Source organism: Chionomys nivalis, chromosome 5, assembly GCF_950005125.1.
Source record: "Chionomys nivalis chromosome 5, mChiNiv1.1, whole genome shotgun sequence".
Classification (NCBI taxonomy): domain Eukaryota; kingdom Metazoa; phylum Chordata; class Mammalia; order Rodentia; family Cricetidae; genus Chionomys; species Chionomys nivalis.
The window spans coordinates 89,032,810-89,052,067 of NC_080090.1; the positions used below are offsets into that span (position 1 = coordinate 89,032,810).

The 19,258-nt window shown below is 40.8% G+C and overlaps 1 protein-coding gene across 1 annotated transcript in view; it reads right to left on the reverse strand.

Moving 5' to 3' along the window:
• The window catches only part of Thsd7b (thrombospondin type 1 domain containing 7B), an 871,002-nt gene that overhangs the window by 21,021 nt on the left and 830,723 nt on the right, over positions 1-19,258 (reverse strand). Inside the window, exon 21 of the mRNA XM_057770607.1 lies at positions 2,946-3,091. Coding sequence (XP_057626590.1) covers positions 2,946-3,091 — 146 coding nt within the window. The remainder of the gene's footprint in view (positions 1-2,945; positions 3,092-19,258) is intronic.

Consider the following 19,258-nt stretch of genomic DNA (forward strand, 5'->3'; position numbering starts at 1 on the left):
GTCTTTCCTGTCTACAGAGGATAGATACTTCACTTTCTGGATCTTGGAGATGCTATAGCTGTTGCAGAAGCAGGAGTGCAAAAAGACAAAAGTGTCAGTGAAAGTAGTGAAGATACTGACACAGGGCATGGAGTACGTGTTCTATCCACTCACAAGCCAGCTGGCACTAGCCAAGTGTGAGGTACAAGCTTCTGGGCATCGAGGGAGCTCATGGGTGGCTGCTGGAGAAACAAGATGATACAGACTACCAGCTTGGGGGCTTCTATATACAGGACAAGACTGAGGACATTCAGTAGTGAAGTTTCAGTCAACTATGGTTAACTGAGATCTAAAAAGCATCGAATGGGCAATTCCAGAAACAAACAGCTTAGGTGTTTAAGTGTGTGCCATTCTGAAGAATGCGATGATGGAATAGTTCCAGTCCTTATCCCATGCAGGATCTTTCAAGCGTATCTTTTGAGTGTATATTGTCCTACTTGTTCTAATTCATTATAGTTACTATTGTTTCAGTGCATCCAAGTTAGAAATAAACTTTATTAAAAAATTTATTATCACTATTTCCGTATGAGAAAATTATACTAAATATTAGGTTCAATATTATCTGATTTCATGCATCCTCTGGAGATCTTTGATGTATCTGTCATTCAAGTTAAGACGCTCCCCCCAAAAGAAAAGAAAATGAAAGGAGGTCAACTGGCAAAAAAAAAATGAAATGTTAAGTTTGAGTGAATCCAAATTTTAAGTCTAAAGTGAATCCAAAGTGTAGAGCATCCAAGGCAGCACACAAACTGGAATACCACACACTTTCTTAGAAAAAAAAACTTAAGAGAAATTGCAGTTTGTTGATTTAGCATAGTCTCTCCTAAAGAAGGCTACTCTAATAAGACGTCTTCCTTATGCTGAGTAATTTATAAGTGATGGGCATGCACTCCTCAGGCGAGTCTGAGATGTTCAACACTACAGTGCCAGTATGTACTCCTTACAGGTAGGAGTCCTGCATGTCCTGGGGGCCAAGGAAAGGTGTCTCAGGCCTTCTGTCATGAGGGTAGACCCTTCCAAGCACCTCCTATTGATGTCATTCTTCCCTTGCATTAGTGGCCAGTCTTCAGTGTAAGAGTTAAGAAGAGCCCAAACACACCATGGCAAAGGTGGGACCACTTCATGACTATCATTTATTTATGAAAATTACCATAATTTTAGCCCTAATGCATTTTTGGAGATAAGAAGCTTAAAATCAATCCACAGTGTAACATTCAAAACAAATGTTCTGGTGAAAAAAAAAAGTCACTGTCTAAAATGAAAAATAACAAGAACAAACTGAATTTCCTTTTCGGTGGGGAGTGCTTTTTCATAACTTAACCTCCGGATGATGGCTTTGCTGACTTTGCTAGGTGCAGTTTGGCTGATGAGTATGAGGACTTTGTGTACTTGGAGACAAGTCTAAAGATGCCGCAGCAGATATAGGCTTTGAAAGTCCTGATACCTCCAGCAGACGGGATGAATGGAGGAGAGTTTCTTTTTGACAGTTCATCAGGCAGCTTGTGTAGCTGTGCAGAAAACGAGCCTGCGCCGGGGATCATCTTCAAAACCAAGACAAACAGTGGTAGGCTTCCTCTGTGTATCCTGGGATCAGCCCACATTCATCCCTAATCTGTTATACTCTTAAGAACAGTGCCCACATGAAGAGAAATCAGCAGCACACTGACAATTCCATTCATGAATCAAGCACTCCCTTGTACAGAATTTATGCACTACGGTCCGAAGGCAGACCCCAGCTCCTTAGAGCAAGATGGTAAACAGGGAGCATTCCCTCACCCACCCTCACAGCCCTGATCTTCAGTGGAGTTTTATTTACACTGAATTTTCACTTCGACCCGATGTGAAGAGACACATGACACTAATAAACATAACTATATTTCAATCAAATTTTTAGCACCAAATACAATTTATTGAGCTCTTAATTTATTTGATACTGTGCTAAGTATTTCATATACTTAGACAAGTAGAGAAGGTTTGACTACTTAGAGCTGTTAGGTTATTTCTGAATTCATCAATCAGCACGAGTCCACAAACAACAATAACAAAAAGGATTACTGAACAAATGTACTGCATAATTTTGTTCCTCTGAGACTTATAAAGACACATGGGCATTTAATTTCTGCAGTATTACAAAGCTGCTCAACACAGCCATCTTGACAGGGGCACTGAACATCTTTATAAGAATACTCTGAAGATTTCTGGATGTGTAATCAAAGTTATCGTTGCCTAATTAAAATAAGCTTCTGAATATGAACTGAAGGATAAACTACTAAAAGACAGAAATAAAATCAATGCACCTTTTTCTTAAGCCAGAAACTGGCAAGAATAAGCAGTCGAAGACCAAGCACACGTTCAGTATCGGGAACAGACAGTCAAGTCACCAGGCATTTATGTTTCAGGCCAATAAAAAGTAATTATTAAGGAAAGGGTTGCAACCTTGGCTCATGTAAGAAGGCTAGAATATAGCTTCTATTCTCTTTTCATCTCCTGCCCATAAGCAAGGCATTGACAATGCCAAAAGTTAACTTTTAAGAAACACAATCCAAAGCAAGCTGTGCATTTCCAGAGTCAGGGTTTTGCTTAATTAAAAAAATTCTTTGATATTCCCAGCAAACAAAGGCAAAAAAAAAAAAGCATAGAATTCTTGAGGATGCCAAAGAGATCGGCATTTCTGTGACCCAGCTTGTTATAATCAGTGCCTAATGAATGACTGTTTACTCTCCTGGCAGTGTAACTCTGTGTGAAACAAACTCACTTGCTTGCCTTTTCCCATGTTCTCTATTGTGTTAAAAAATAGCATGTGCCCAGAACCTGGTGTTGTGTAATTTATTCAATCACTATATTTGATGAGACAAGTACTTTGCACATACCGAGAAGCATTCTCTAAGTGTCATTACATGACTTACCTCCAATTTACATGCAGACCAGTTGCCAAGGACCCAGCTATAGCAGGGCATCACTGGGCAGGGCTTCTGCTGGGTGAGCTCTGTGGGGCATTGCCGTCCTTCTCCTTGGGTGGGCATAATGATAAATCGATTCCGGCTCATTCGACCTAAAGTAATGAGGGAGGTGTCAGTTATTGGTTAACATCTGGCTCAGAAATGGAGAGAATTGTGGCCTCATATGTGTAAATCTACATTCTATGACATTGAACTCTGTCCCACCCACCTCATTTTCCAGTTTTTGTCATTTCGATTTAGATTTTGAGAGAGACATAAACTATCTCAAAATTGATGTTTCAAATGATCTGAAATTATCCCCATCTTCTACGCTAGTCTGAACTTTGCATCTCTTTCAAACTGGTTGATTTTGTAAATCCTATAATGCCAATATCCTTAACAAATGTTTATTGAGTTTTATTGTGATCAAGGCTTCTTGCTTTGCATTAGCTATAGGGATAAAATTGTCATATATACCCTCTGCCTCCAATAAGGGTACACATATTAAACACAAATAGAGAAAGTTGCATGTTTTGGTCCATTAGGGTCCAAATTAATGAGGTCCAAATGCCACATAAGCGGTAACTCTAAGACATTCCACAGGATGGTCACAGCCGGAGCTCCTTACAGTTTTCCCAAGTTAATTCAATAAGACCAATTTTCCTAGAGATTGTGGGCCCATTTCTTCCTTCACTGAGCACAAGAAAAAAAAAACTGTAGTTTGACTTATATGGAGAAACCAATGATGCTTAAAAAAACATATATTCCAAAAGAGGTACTCCATGCCACAGTCAGAGGAAAGGGTGGGTTATGTGTGGCACAGGAAATGACGTCTCCTCATGACAGAGAAGCACTTTCAAGATAAGCTCAAAAGAGCAGAGGATGGAGTAAGCCAAGATCTTCACTTGAATCTTGAATCCTCCCATCTTTTCATGGACCCTTCATTCCTGGTTTTTCTTACTGATGAATATGGGACACATTTAGTTTAATTATTGCTATAAGATTTATCTTATTTATGAAAATAATATAATTTCTTTGTTACAAAGGGACACATGTTGAAGAAAGTCAGAGTTCTATGGGAATAAGCATTTAGTAAGTAATTATCCACTCCCGTGCCCCATGCCAGAAGGAATCAGAGAGGATTTTCTTTTTTTAAAAAATTTATTTATTTATTTATTTATTTAAGATTTCTGCTTGAAATGTTGAACTTGAAACAGAAGAGTGCTACGCAGATGTGGAATGAGGAGAGTGCTGTGCACAGGGTTGCAAGAGATGTCTCCAGCTGCAGGATAGAAGAGACATCTCCAGCTGCAGGATAGAAGCTAATCTGAAGACCTGACAGCAGCCACAGGGCTAAAACAGTGGCAAGGACAAGAAGATCTAGAGAAAATTGTGTGGTCTTTCAATAGATGTGAAATATCCTACATGTCTCCCCGATAATAAATAGAATTGCATTTTCATAGCATTAATTTGAAAGCCTAAGGGCAACATACTTCCACAGGACCAGATCAATTCCTGTCGTTCAGAATATTATCACAGTCTTTAGTGATCAAGGAAATCTCTCATTGAGGGAACTTGAAGAAAACCAGGAAGCTCCTGAGAACCTAAGTTCTTTAGTGGGTGAGTCCTGTCGCTGACATTGTACTCTCAATGCATTAAGTACTAACTGAAAAGAGCACCAATTGAGGGGGCTGGAGGTGTAGCTGAGTGGTAGCACTCCGTCCCAGCATGTGTGAGCCCTTAGCTTCTCACAAAATACAATGCCACTGAAAATCCCCTAATGGTTATGAGTTTATTTCATAATTTTCATAAAATATCTACATCACATTATCGAGAATACGTAATAAAAAATAATATTAAAGCACTTATTGAAGTGGTGCCTTGACAATTTTCTAAATGACTAATATGTACTGACTCACAATAGAACAATCTCAGAGAAAATTCTATTTGTCTGTCTTACAGGTGAGAAAAATAATTCCCAAAGCATTTAGGCCAGTTATCTAAAGTTAAGCACCAATCACGGGGAGAGTTATGGTCATATCGAGGATGCTTCAACCATGCTGTTGGGTTAAACAGCAAGAAGTTAGGAGCGTTAACTACCGAGGACAGTTGTGGAGGATGTTGATGGAACTTCTGACAATAGAGTCGGTGTGTGTGATAATATGGGGTCGCTGAATCACTGCATCTTGAGCACAGAGCACAGTGCATTTGGACATTTCCCAGAACCATTAAAATCAAATTACAGTTCAGTCATCATTCATAAAATTGCTGTCTATAGCCTGTGAACACATTTGGCTCAAGATTTCATATGAATTTTTGATCAACAACTCTTCAAAATTAAATTTTTGTCTCTTCTATTGGCCAAAAAAGTACATATTATCTAATATATTATAGCGACATTATTTTTTGGTTTTGTAATTATATTTACAATGTAATGATAAAAAGAATGTATTTCATTATGACCAAATAACTCTGAGTTTGTTCTCAACTTGATGGTGTGTTGATGGTTAGTACTTTAGAATCATATTGTTTATTTCCAGTCAAGTGATAGGTATTTTCTGTTGTAGATGAAAGCAAAGGAAATCTAGTAAGTGCAAAAGAAAACATTATGATGTTACAGGTGGAGTGATGAAAATGGAAAAGGATGAATGATAGGGAGGGAACTTTAGATGGGGAAAGAGATGGGGGAGTAGGGTAGAGGACAAGTCAGCGGAATAGCTAACATCAAGGATGTTTGAAAAGACCATGTGGAAACTATACTATCAGCTCCCCCACACACCTACACATATGTACACATGTGTGAAAATGCACAATGTATTTATATTCATATGAAGTATTTAGTTAGAGTTAACTTACACAGGGGATAATGCTCCTCCCAGTACCCTAGGTTGTCAAATAGAAAGTTCAGTGCCAGATGTGGGATTCCTTCCCTTGAGTTATTGATTAGGAAAGTCCTAGAAAACCCCAAATAATATATATTTTTCTTAGTTGCCTGCTAGAACTTGATGGTAAGATCCTATGGCTAACAATACTACACATGTTGGCTATAAAACATGGAGAAATCAAACTGGTACTGATGAGGAAGCTTCCTCCTTGTTGATGAGTTTTTGTAGTACCAGGAGGTGTTCTGTAGTTGGCAGGGGGCTTAGGAAGAAAACTTCAACAGTCTTACTCAACCGCCACCACTGCAAACTACAATAATGACCTGTGCGGCAAGACAGTTTCTGGGGTGCAATAGTGGCATGAATGTTAAGGGTTTCACAACCACTCTCTGATTGGATTTCCAGATCACATCACTGGAGGAAACATAAACCTCATACTGAACATCTTGCCAAGGACCCACAGCTGGGGAACTCTCAAACCCAAATTATTCTGCTAATCAGCCCCAGTAAATTCATATATCCCCACCCATAGATCAGTTCATCTCTCATACCTCATTGATGAAGATGCCAAATTGATAGTGGTTAATGGTGAAACTCACAATTGATCAAAATGCTTTGAATAAATGTGACTGGAGTGTTCATCCTCAAATGAGACATCTATATGGCACCCTTCTGTACGGCTCATGGACATAAGGAGAAGAATTAAGACGATCATAACAGCCAGAGGTTAAGGAGCATCAGAATGAAACAGTGTTTTCTGGACATGATAGGACCTCTGACTTCATGAACTCAGAGCAGCAGAGGTGGCTTGTACAAAATCAAGTCACTCAACATCCTAGCAAGGAGGGGAAGGGGCTCCTGAGCAACCACAAGCTAAGGAGCTATGGATGGCTTTCTTTAAGGGTGTGTTCCCTGGTAGGGAACCGGTCCCAGTGAGAGCCTTACACCATGTATCTCAGATCATCCTTGTGAGTTGCAAAGATAAATGGAGAGGATATGAAGTGAGGAGGTGAGGAGGTGAGGAGATGGGAGTGAACTTGGAGGCGTTATGGGGATGGAAGGGTGAGAGTGACAACGCACATTGTATAAAGTTCTCAAGGAATTAAAGAAGGTACCGCAAACAGTGATGATGCTACTGTTTAAACATTGAAAACTTCAGGGCAGTCATTGTGAGCACAGCCATAAGGGCTGATCCTGTCTTTTGCTATCCAGACATGAAGATAAGGTCTTCAAATGTGCCTGTCACTAGCAAGAATCATACAGTAAATCTTTCAGTGAAGACATGAAAGCGTGAACGGGTCTGGAGTATTTACAGGTTCCATTATGTCCCTTTTCTTTTTAAGTCAAGGATATTTTGGTTATATCAAATAGCCAATGTAGCCCTATAATTAAAGTCTCACCAATTCTGAACTTTCAAATTAAAAATGGAGCAGGACAAAATGCAGATGGTACCGTGATGTGGGGGAGAGTGATGCAGGTTCTCAGGATCCATTTCATACTAGATGGAACTTTTAGCCTAAAAGAACCCATAGAGGCCACATGCAGCAGAATTCTGAACAACTTAGTTTGTGATTATGAATTTTTCAGGGAGGGGGAGAGTGTGGAAGATATGGTCAAACTGCAGGCATTAAAAGTCAATGGGGATGGAGGAAGAAGGTTTGAAAATGGCCAAGGAACAGTGGAGGGAAATCTGGACCTGGAACCAGTCATCCATAGTTGGAAAGAGTTCTTTCAAATTAACAGCTAGAAAATGACGTGACTCTGTGAAAGCAATTTGAGTTCTCTGAGCACGAATTTCCTGTCCTGTAAAATAAAACGAAGAATCAGGAAGGGCCTTATTATCTGAGGATAATTCAGGTTGGGGAAAATGTCATTTAGAAGTGAGTCTCTTTTAAATGGAAATGAAATTATTTTTAATAAGTACTAAAATGTTTAAATGGGGTTCTTCTTCTGGAACCTAGAAGCTTGTAACTGAGTTTATCCAATGTCGAGAGCCATACAGATCATAATTATGACTGTGTGCTCACCATCAGGATAAAGACTAGATCAACCATGCAGGGTTCTTACGTACGTTCCTGATTATACTATGAAAATCCATTTTCCATGAATGGTACTTGTAGCATGATCATAACGTCTTTGATCTTTCAGTCACTCTTTATGCCTTGGCCTCCTTTGACTCTTCAGTGTGAAGACCAGTCCTTTTAATAATTCATTTGCTGTGGGTCCCCATTCCACCTGTACCTAGTGATTGATTAACACATCCCCTGACCAATGGTAGAATGGCATGCTGACAGAGGGAACCTGTGGGAGGAGCATGGCTTGAGAAGCTCATGAACATATAGAGTCCTAAAGACTCACATCAAGCAGACTTGGGTGCGAAACATTCAGATGATGAGAATGAACTAGCTGTATCTCTCACTGTAAATGAACATCTCATGGGGGGTGTCTAATATATACTGCACACTTGTTCAAGTGTTTACATTTTGACCTTTTGAGATTATAATATAATTAAATTTCTTCTTTATCTTTCCTCCCTTCAAACCTTTCTATATACCTTTCCTTGGTCTCTTTCGAATTCAAGTCTTTTTTCATCAGTTGTTGCGTACATCTCTTTATATAGATATATATTCCTAAATATAACCTACTCTGTCTGTACAATGTTACTTGTATGTATGTTTTCAGAAATATTTTTATATAAGTGTGAAGAACAAGCATTCAAATAGGTCTGTGATGAATTCACAAAGAATGCTCCCTGATGCCTCCTGTATCTTGTTACTTATGGAATGTACACAGTTATGAAATTCATAACCTGCCATATTCCCTATGTTCTGACCTGGGTTTGTTCTGTTTTCTGGGTGACAGGAAAGGGTGCTGCCATATGTATCCCAGGTTTCCAATGTGAGAAGAAGAAATTTCCTTGGGCATGCTCTTGCTTTCTCTTGCTTAAATTTATGTTTCTCAAAATAAACACAAGGGAAGATTCTAGTCATCCAGGGGACCCTGGGTTTGGTGATGAGAGAAGACAGTAGGCCTGGTGACTGGCATCTGAGATGAAGGGAAGGGGTTGATTTTTCTTTGTTCAGGTTATTCCTGCAGAATAAATTTCCACTTTAAGATCGACCTAAATCAGCACTTGGGAGACAGAGGCAAGCAGATCTCTGTGAGTTCGAGGCCAGCCTCGTCTACAAGAGCTAGTTCCAGGACAGGAGCCAAAAGCTACGGAGAAACCCTGTCTCGAAAATCCAAAAAGGATGGAGGTGGGTGGTCCTTGGACTTCCCACAGGGCAGGGAACCCGGATTACTCTTAGGGATGATGAGGGAGGGGGACTTGATAGGGGAGGGGGAGGGAAATGGGAGGTGGTGGCGGGGAGAAGGCAGAAATCTTTAATAAATAAATAAATAAAAAAGAAAAAAGGAAAAGAAAAAGATCAACCTAAATTACCATGTCTGCTGTTAGCTAGTAGTTTACCTCTCTGAGCTGTTTCCTTTCCTTCCTCTGGGACCACCAAGACATCATTATAGCCAACAGTGGTACTGTATTAACTATCAAACTAGTAAGAGCTATTTATTAGGTAAAAATTACATGGCAAGAACTCTAGAGATAAATAAGCATAGAATGCTAGCTTTGAAAACTAAACTGGAAGCAGAAACAGAGCAATCCCAGTACTTGCTCATGGAGTTGAAATATATATTGGCCCCAGTCAGATTCCCTTTGGACTTAGCAGTCCTCAAACTACACAATAAGGCCACGCTGACAAGTTGCTTGTGAGGCATTTAAAGCAAATTCGAAAGACCTCAAAGCTGGCTAAATACTTGTCAAGATTTTTCACACAGAAATGAAATGAATATAAAGATTTCTTTCTTAAAAAAGTGTCTCAAACAGAGAAACCAAACACAGCACTTGACCATTCTGATTGTACAACCAGATGTCAGTGGCCACCATGCCCTTTCCTGCAGCACACTTCAAATAAGAATGCTACTGGGGCCCAGCACAGAGTTGCCAAGGTAGCTGTTTTGGATAACTATAGACAGTTTTGATGTGCTTCAAGAAAACAACATGGGGGAGAGTGTATGCATATGTAAGCGTTGATGGATAGAAAACACGAGAATAATAATAATTAAAAAAAAGAATACTGGGTAACCCCCAACAGCTCATTGTTGAAAACATCTCAGCAACAGATGCCAATGCACTGCTGGATGCTTGTGTGCCGAGTGTGTAGTCCTGGAGATTTACCAGTGCACGGCAGCAGGACACGAAGAGACCTGGGTCTTCTAATATGCTTATGAGTATCTCTGTTTGTCTCGCGTTCTAATAAGGAATTATTTCTTCTTAATATGAGCATATACTGTATGCTTATTGTCATGGAGTGGTCATGCAGAAACTGAGATCTCCAAGGAGCTGGTCAGTTACCGCTCAGAAAAGGGGACTGTGACATGAAATTCAGGCTGACACTGGTCTTTATTGATGGGCACCCCAAAGTAGATTATTGAATTAAGTATTTCCACTTTCTTCCCTTACAGATTTATTTTTATTTCTGGTACCTGTTTAATTTACTATTGCTCAATAGTAAACCCTAGCAGACGTCAAGATAAACAAGAAAGAGACAGTCAGGTTCACCTTGTTAATTTCAATCATGTTTCTCTGTAGTAAAGCATTTTTTAAGAAGTGAGTCACTGGTAAAACACTCCTTACTGTCGAGGAAAGGACTAGCTAGTTCATTTGGGTGGCTACCCTGTGTTTTGATGCAGGGTTGGTATGCCTATCCTTATTTACCTCCTTTGTCTTCCTTGTTCTGATTCTGTTCCCTCTCATTCTAACTCTCCAATCTGTATTCCATCAACTTAAGCAAACAAATGTCTTCTCCAAGACCCCAGGCTGGGGATACATCTATCACTAATCTTAGTAAAGACACCATTAATTGAGGCGTAGAGACATTACACACTTTCCCAGAATCTTGGTACTGAATACACGATTGCTTTAGTCCAAAAGCATGTGCTTTCCAGTAGATCTCGCCTGGCCCTCGTCATGGGTCTTGAGTGCGAGGATTCAGTTGCTAGGTCTTTTGAGAAAGTTCACTATTGCACTTAGCTTTGTCCTCTGAATTCCTATGAATTTTTAACCTGAATTCTTATTTTCCTTTAGTAAAAAGTAATTGATGGTAACATATCCATGCCATTTTCTCCCACTAAAACTCTCCTGTTGTATGAACTCATCCTAAAGAGTCACCAAGAACAGTACAGCTTCATTGCATACAAAACACTCTGTTTCAAGCAGACGGACTTGTACTACAGTGGGATTGAAACTGTACTTCTAACAAGTATCACCTGCAGTTTTTACATTAATTTTAAATGTAGGCATTGCTGAAGATGATGTGGGATCAGGGCTAATGTCTGACAAGGTGGAGGAATTACAGTGCTGAGCGGTGACTTAACGCCCGCTCTTGCCCCGCTCTGGGCTTTGTTAGGGATGAGAGATGTGGGGATGACTCTTCACTCAGAGCTCCACATCTGTAGCCCCATCGGCTTGTTCTCCAGAGAGATTCCCTGGGTCATCTGAAAATTGCATCAAGGCTCCAGACATCTTTCATCCTAGAGAACATCCAACTCGGGCAAGATAAAGACTGTCGAGGCTGCTGGAGTCCAGATGACTTTGGTCTCAGCCAAGACCATCTGTCTAAGAGAAAGGTTAGTTACTGGAGGAAGCAGCAAGACTACTTAGTGGTCAAGACAGACCATGGCTTCAGAAGAGGTCTTTGAAAGGAAGACGATTAAATGCCTTTAAGTTCTGCTTGGTTGTAAGAGCTCCAGGCTTTCCATGGTAGACTGTGAGCATCTGATTTAACTGTTTGCCCACCTACACCAAGGCAAATTGGCATGGCTCTGTAATGTACATGGTGTCAGTTCTGAAATGAAGAGACCCCATAGCATCCAAGGTGAAAGGTCACAGAGATGGACTTTAGAAATCTTTGAGCTACTCTATCCACTCTTTTCTGAAAGAGAAGTCAGGGTCATTAATTTCTTATCTATAATACTAACAGCTATTTTCCTAGTAGATAGACAAGACATTGTACAATATTCAGGAGACTACATTGAGAGAGATTTTTTTTTTAAAAAAAAGAATTACTAATTCTTTGAGAATTTTGTATAGTATGTTTTGATAATATTCACTCCCTTTCCTATTTCTTAAAGCACTAATATGCCCATGTTCCAAACTTAGATTTATTTCCCCTGCTTGTTCTGGAATGTTTAAGTGGATTACAAGAATGTTTATAAAATGGCATAGCATCAAACCAGGATCATGTGTATAGGAGGCAGCGGCAGACTATCACATACAAAGGGCTACTAGCAGAAGAAAAGCTTTCTTAGAGTCTGTACACAGGTTCAAATGCAGCCTCAGCAACAGACACCGTATCTCTTGCTAGCTATATCGCTGCCTATCACGCAGCTGACACACTGTGTCTCTGTGCTGTCCATGTCACTGCCTATCACACTGTGTCTCCGTGCTGGCTATGTGTCAAACTGGAAGCACACATCATCCAACCATTATGAAAAATTTACTAAGACATGTCTGGCATCGATAACTGTGTTATTGTTCAATAGATATTAAAAACCAAAACAAATTGCCCCTCTGATATATCTTCATTCTATAGAATAAAATAGCATGGCCCCCACAAAAGACAAGTTAGCCTTTCAAAGCTCTAAAACTTGCTACTGAAATATCAGCCTCCGAAGTCAAGGTCCTGGGCCTTTGTGCCCAGACTTTCCCATTCTCTTTTGTAGCTTCCTGACCTCCTGTCATAAGAACCAATTATTCCATAGAGTAAATGAGCTTGAATTGTTAGAACTATTAGCCTTGTGCCCAGTCAAAAATTCCACACCAGTCAAATTTTATGCAGATATCAAAGGAAAGGTTATTGACTTGCCTTGACATCTTGAAACATAAAAAAGAAAGGAAAAGAAAACAATAAGAAAAGTTCTCATGCATTGGAACTCATATAAAATTAGTTTGCTTTTTTTTCATTGTGGTCTAGAAGAGATGGAAAAATTACAAACCATATGAGAAATTCAAGATGCGGGCTGGATTGTATAGTATAGAAAAATATCAACTCATGTACACTGAATGAAGAAACTATAAAATAGATAAAGAATCAAGGTCTGCAAATACTAACATTTTTAGAGTCTTATTGGTTAAGTGATAATTATAAATAATTCATGATATGCTAAATATAGGGAGCTCTACATTTCACTGAGCTGCTGAAAACTCCATAGACAAAGAACATGACTAATCCAAATATTAAGCTCTTCTATTACTAGCTTTGATCTTGGAGCGCTCTCTCAAAAGATCCCCCAGTGAAGCTGAGAATCAGCTTCTCCCTAACCTGAAAGAAATTGGATTCAAACCGTTCTGACCTTGAAATCCTTGACACAATTAAAAACTATATGACAGGCTGCAGGTGTGCTCTAAAGAGGCAGTTCATAAGCTTGGAAGATGCAGTCAGAGCCCATTTCAAAATTTCCCTCAGATCAATGACATTCTGTGAGTTTGATGGTGAAGCCTGGCTCCCTGGGCCAACAACGCGGTGAATTCATAAACAGAGGTAATTGTGTGAACTTCTCCGTTTGATACAGCAGTCAGACCAGAGCTGCAGGTGCCGAAGGCTGACTCTCAGGGAACTCCCTCCCCCTCTTTAATGTGACTATGCACGCTTTATCTCATCTTACCTCTCTGTCCCCTGGCCACAATCAGCAGGACAAAAGAGGAGCTCATACAGAAGGCAGATGCTGGCACACCGCTTAGCAGAGGCGAGCATGTCTGCAGATGTTTCCCAATGATAGCATGTAACCTTTCCGACTCCAGGAATAAGTTTGTGCTATGCAGGCCTGCATTTGATGGATACTGATTGTTTTATTGTTTCTAGGCTGGGGCATGCCTGAAATACAGAATTTCCACAGTCTGGAAACAAGGAAGAATGCTGCCTCAAGGTTGGAGCAGGAAGGCTGAAGTAGTGGGAAGGTCGGGAGGGGTGTAACCATAACACCATTCCTTCCACAGTCTGGAAGAAGGTGCTTCAAAAGCACAATGGACCGATATACAATTCCCCCATGGAGTGTGATATTTTAATAACTATTTATCTATCAAATTGAGGCCAGGTTCAAGTATGTATGATTGGAATAATACTCATCTTTATATTTATGTCTGTAGGTTTTAACCTGAAACCTTTGTCAAAAATGCTTGTGAGATTCAGCGTTGAGCATCCTGGTGAAGGTGTCGCTAGTTTGAAGGGAGGTGGCACACCCTGACCTTTCCTCTTTGGCATAGCATCTGCTCTTCAGCGCTACACTTTCCCCTCTTTCCTGAAAGAGTCTTGTAATGTTCTATCAATTTTAGTTTTACCATATCACTTAGTATTCCCAGTCAGTGTGTTGGTCTCATCATTCATCTTTCCACTGGGACACTGGTTTTATGAAGTTCTTTGCTCTGAGATCTTATCTGTTCCCTGCAGTTTATCCCAAGCTCCTGGCAGGGTGCCATGTACTCAGAATATGTCCACTGAGTAATATACATGATGTAATTTATTTCCCACCTTGACAATCAGAGGGGACATCATGACAGGACATCATGACAATATAGTCAGGCATTTGCTTTTTTTGAGATATAAACCTTTTATTTTATTTCTTGTTTAAAAACAATCTTTTTTCTTCACTTTACATACCAATCCCAGTTCCCACTACCTCTCTCTCCTCCTCCTGCTCCCCCTACCTTTCTCCCACCTCACTCCCCATTCACTCCTCAGAGAGGGTAAGGCCTCCCATGGGGAGTCAACAAAGTCTGGAACAACCCTTTGGGGCAGGACTAAGCCCCTCCACCTGTACTTTTCTTGTGACCAGAGCAATGACTGAACACATCCACATTTTGTTTGCTGGCAAGTTTTCCAGATGTAAGGATTGTGGAATGTTCTTAAGCTGTATTTTTACATCAAGCATTCTAGAACATAAAGATGTCTACGGATTAAGAAATGAACCCCCTCCCCAAGAAATTATCCCATTCATGAAAAGTAAGCTGGAGCCCATGCCTGACTAATTACATGTGTGCATGGCTTTAGTTCAGAAAATATCATGGCTTCAGTTCAGAAAACAGCCTTTCTTCTGACAACTTGGATCCTTTGTCTTATTTATTATTCTGTGGATTTTGGAAAGTTGAGTTTAGGCTGACGCTGGAACCACCTAGACTTCTCCAAAGCGGAGCTCGGGCTTTGGAGGTGTTGCGTGTGAGTTTCTAAGAGACATCTACAGTGCGATGAGTCCTCAGCATTAGCAGAGCTGCTCGAGCATGAAAAGCGACATTTTAACACAAAGTATTTGCTCTGGGATTCGGCGCATAAAGGTGAAGAGTTGGAATGACATGATGAGCTCTTATTTCTCAGGAGCTTGTTACAGCCACAGTTAGGCTTTTCAGGAAAAATAACAAGAAATGTGTTTTCTGTCTCCATCTATTTGCTACGTTCTTGGGTGTGGAGAACAAAGGACTTCATTACTTAGGGAGAGAGAAAGGAAAACAGCCAGTAGTAGGGGCTGGCTGCCTTTAAGCTCAAGATCCAGGCTTAGAACCTTCATCTGGCGATGGATGGAGATAGAGACAGAGACCCACATTGGAGCACCGGACTGAGCTCCCAAGGTCCAAATGAGGAGCAGAAGGAGGGAGAACATGAGCAAGGAAGTCAGGACCACGAGGTGTGCACCCACCCACTGTGACAGTGGAACTGATCTATTGGGAGCTCACCAAGGCCAGCTGGACTGGGACTGAATAAGCATGGGATGAAACCGGACTCTCTGAACATGGCGGACAATGAAGGCTGATGAGAAGCCAAGGACAATGGCACTAGGTTTCGATCCTACTGCATGAACTGGCTTTGTGGGAGCTTAGCCTGTTTGGATGCTCACCTTACTAGACCTGGATGGAGAGGGGAGGTCCTTGGACTTCCCATAGGGCAGGGAATCCGGACTGCTCCTCAGACTCGAGAGGGTGGGGGAATGGAGTGGGGGGGGAGAGAAGTAGGGGGAGGGGGAGAGGGAGGGGAAGAGGCGTGGGAGGAGGGGGAGGGAAATGGGAGGTGGGGAGGAGGGAGAAATTCTTTTTCAAAAAAAAAAAAACAAAAAACCTAAAGTACAAATAATGTTGTGAATAGAAAAAAAAATAAAACTTTAATTGGGAACAACAAAAAAAATCCAGGCTTGAACTCTTCTACCCTCTGAGTATAACTTCCTGTGGTCCAGAATCGGCTGAACAAGGGCAAATGACAACTGAAATTGCTCCTGAAATCATGTACTCTGTTGCACGGGACAGAGGAGATTAGCTCATGAATAACCAGAGCAAGGATGATGTCGACTTCTGGGGAAGATGGACATGGTGAACAGGGAGCAGCAGTGGCGGCGGTGTGAGAGAACATGCCAAGAGTGGATAAAGGACGGTCTGATCTGAATGGCACCTGGAACAGCGTGTGCTGGAGCAGAAGGGGAGCAGGGCAGGGGAGGCAACCAAGACAATGTGGGACAGCTCTCTCCTTAAGGGCCATTGTCACAAGAGAGCCCATCCTGTAGCTAAGCCCACCACTGGCCTGAAGAGAGATAACAGTGTAGTCAGGCGTCACTGTGTGAGCAACACTGTCATCTGTGAGGTTTTATCAGCAAGAACTGCCTGCTGCCTGTTTATTTGCAATGAGTTATTCTTCGTCTGGACTGTAAGCTGCACGAAAGCAGGGAAACTGTCACTGTGTTCCCATGGTGGCACCGAGAAACACAGCCTACACCAAGTACATTGGTTTAATAGATAAATGAATGTGTGAGCAACTAGAAGTCAATATGAGAACACTTGATGGCAGTTGCAGTTTTAAAGTATCACTTAGTTTATGATTAATGTGGATGGAGTTAGGGCTGGAGAGATGGTTCAGTGGTTAAGAGACAAACTGGGCTCACAGAAAACCTAAGATTGTTTCCAGCAAGGTAAGAGGCTCACAACAATCTGTGACTTCAGCTGCAGGAGCTCTGATGCCTTTGTCTGACCTCTGAGGGAACTTGTACTCATGCACAAGACACAAATATCTACATGATTTTAAAAAAGTTTGCAAAAATATTGAGTAAAAATAAAAATATGAATTATGAAAGGGGCAATAAAGATGATTGAACCTATTGGAGAATTTTGAAAAGTATCCTAGGGGCCTTGGAATCTTCAGTACTACTGATGGATATGAAGGAGGTAGGATTTAACAAAAGTGAACACTCCAATAATAAGCTGCTATACTGTGTGCACAGGAGACTCTTATGCCAACTTGACACAAAAAGTCCTCTAAGAGAAAGGAACCTCAATTAAGAAAATGCCTCCATGAGAACAGGTTGTAGGCATGACTATAAGGCCTTTTCTTATTTAGTGATTGATGGGGGAAGGCCCCGTTATGGGTGGAGCCATCCCTAAACTGGTGGTTCTGGCGTTAAGATGACTATAAGAAAGCAGGCTGATTAAGCCATGAAAAACAAGCCAACAGAGTGGCACCCTTCCATTGTCTCTGCACCAGGTCCTGCCTCCAGGTTCCTGCCCTGTTTAAGTTCTTGCCCTGTCTTCCTTTGTGATGGACAGTGATGTGGAAATGTAAGTCAAATAAATTCTTCCTCCTCCAGTTGCCTTGCTCAGGGTGTTTCATTGCGGCACTAGAAACCCTGTCTAGAACGGTGTGTGACTTCCTAAATCTCACATCAAGCCATGAACAAAGTCCCTGTGTGATTTAGCACTCCAGCCCTACAAGAAATACCTGAACTTGGGCAGTTTATGAAGAGAAGAGGCAATTTTGCTTCGCAGTGTTAGAGGTTTCGGTCTGGCCCAGTTGCATTGGGTACATGTGGCTGACCTTGGCAAAGCATGCCTGTGCACGTGAGCACTCATGCACACACATACAGACACATTTGTATTATATGTAAAATATTATATTAGTTTATTGTATTAATTATAATATTAACTGATAATAAATTATAATATTATACTAACTATATATGATATATGATGATATATTATTGTATTTTATATATATTGAGATAGTAGAGCAATACTGCTGACCTTAGCAAACTTAAATACTTTGAACCTGTATGGATCTGACTTTGAAGTGCTCCCTCATGGAAGCTGCCTCTCAGGCATGGTTTGGGAAATGTGCAGAAAAATCACAATATCCTGGTCCTAAAATATAATATTTTGTTTACATTTGTGCAGAAGGTAATATATTATTATTGCTGTTGCTATCAGAATCTGATTATCATCATCATCATCTGGGATTCCCACACTTTCATTGTGAGTGACGATCTTTGTAAAACAGTCACTGTCCTTCGTTACATTTTCCCAGTGCACATCCTGGTTGCTATTTTCATCTGCTCTCTCTTGAATCTTACAGTTCAATTCTTAGCTCCTATTACAGGCTGACTCTGCCTAGCTCCCCATGGAGCCAGGACAAAGAGTGAATAGCCCCACTCTCCCTGTTTATACAGATTAGAAGGGAGTTCACACAGTAGCCCAGTTTCAGGAGTTCGAGAAAATGGTTTCTGAGTATTGCTGCTAAGCAATAAGGTCGAGATCTTAATGTCTTCTTCTACCTGATCCCATGATTCCTCCAACTTGATGTTCCTTCTTTCTTTTCTGCTTGGTGACTAACCATGATGTCAAGATCTCTTCCTAGGTTTATATTCCAAGTTTCTCACATCTATTAGTTGATAAACTGTAACGTTTCAAGACTCTATCTAGTATTGATCTTATGATCATTGCATGTTTCTCTTTCAGAACACTTTTGCCCGCAGACAAATGTTCTTTTTCTTTAATGTTTCTTTTTTCCTCACTTTATTTCATTTTATTAAAAAATAAAACAAACTATCTTCTTTCATTTTACATACTAATCTCAGTTCCCACTCTCTCCCCTCCTCCCACTCCCTCCAGCTTTAGCCCCCAAACTCCCCATCCACTTCCCAGAGTAGTCAAGGTACATTGCCTCGAAGAAGGAGCAAGGCCCCCCTCACTATAATCAGGCAGAGCAAGGTACCCATCCAAAGAGAATGGGTTCCAAAAAGCCAGTACAAGCAGCAGGGATAACTTCTGGTGCCGCTGCCAGTGTCCCCATAGTTTGCCCCAACCATATATAACTGTCACCCACATTCAGACCACTTCTTAAATATAACACCAGTAACACATACACTGATAGCAACAATAAATAAATGGGACCTCCTGAAACTGAGAAACTGTGTAAAGAAAAGGACACAGTCAAAAATACAAAAAGGCAGCCTACTGAGTAGAAAAATATCTTCACCAACCCCACATCAGACAGAGTACTAACCTCCAAAATATATAAAGAAGTCAAGAACTTAAAC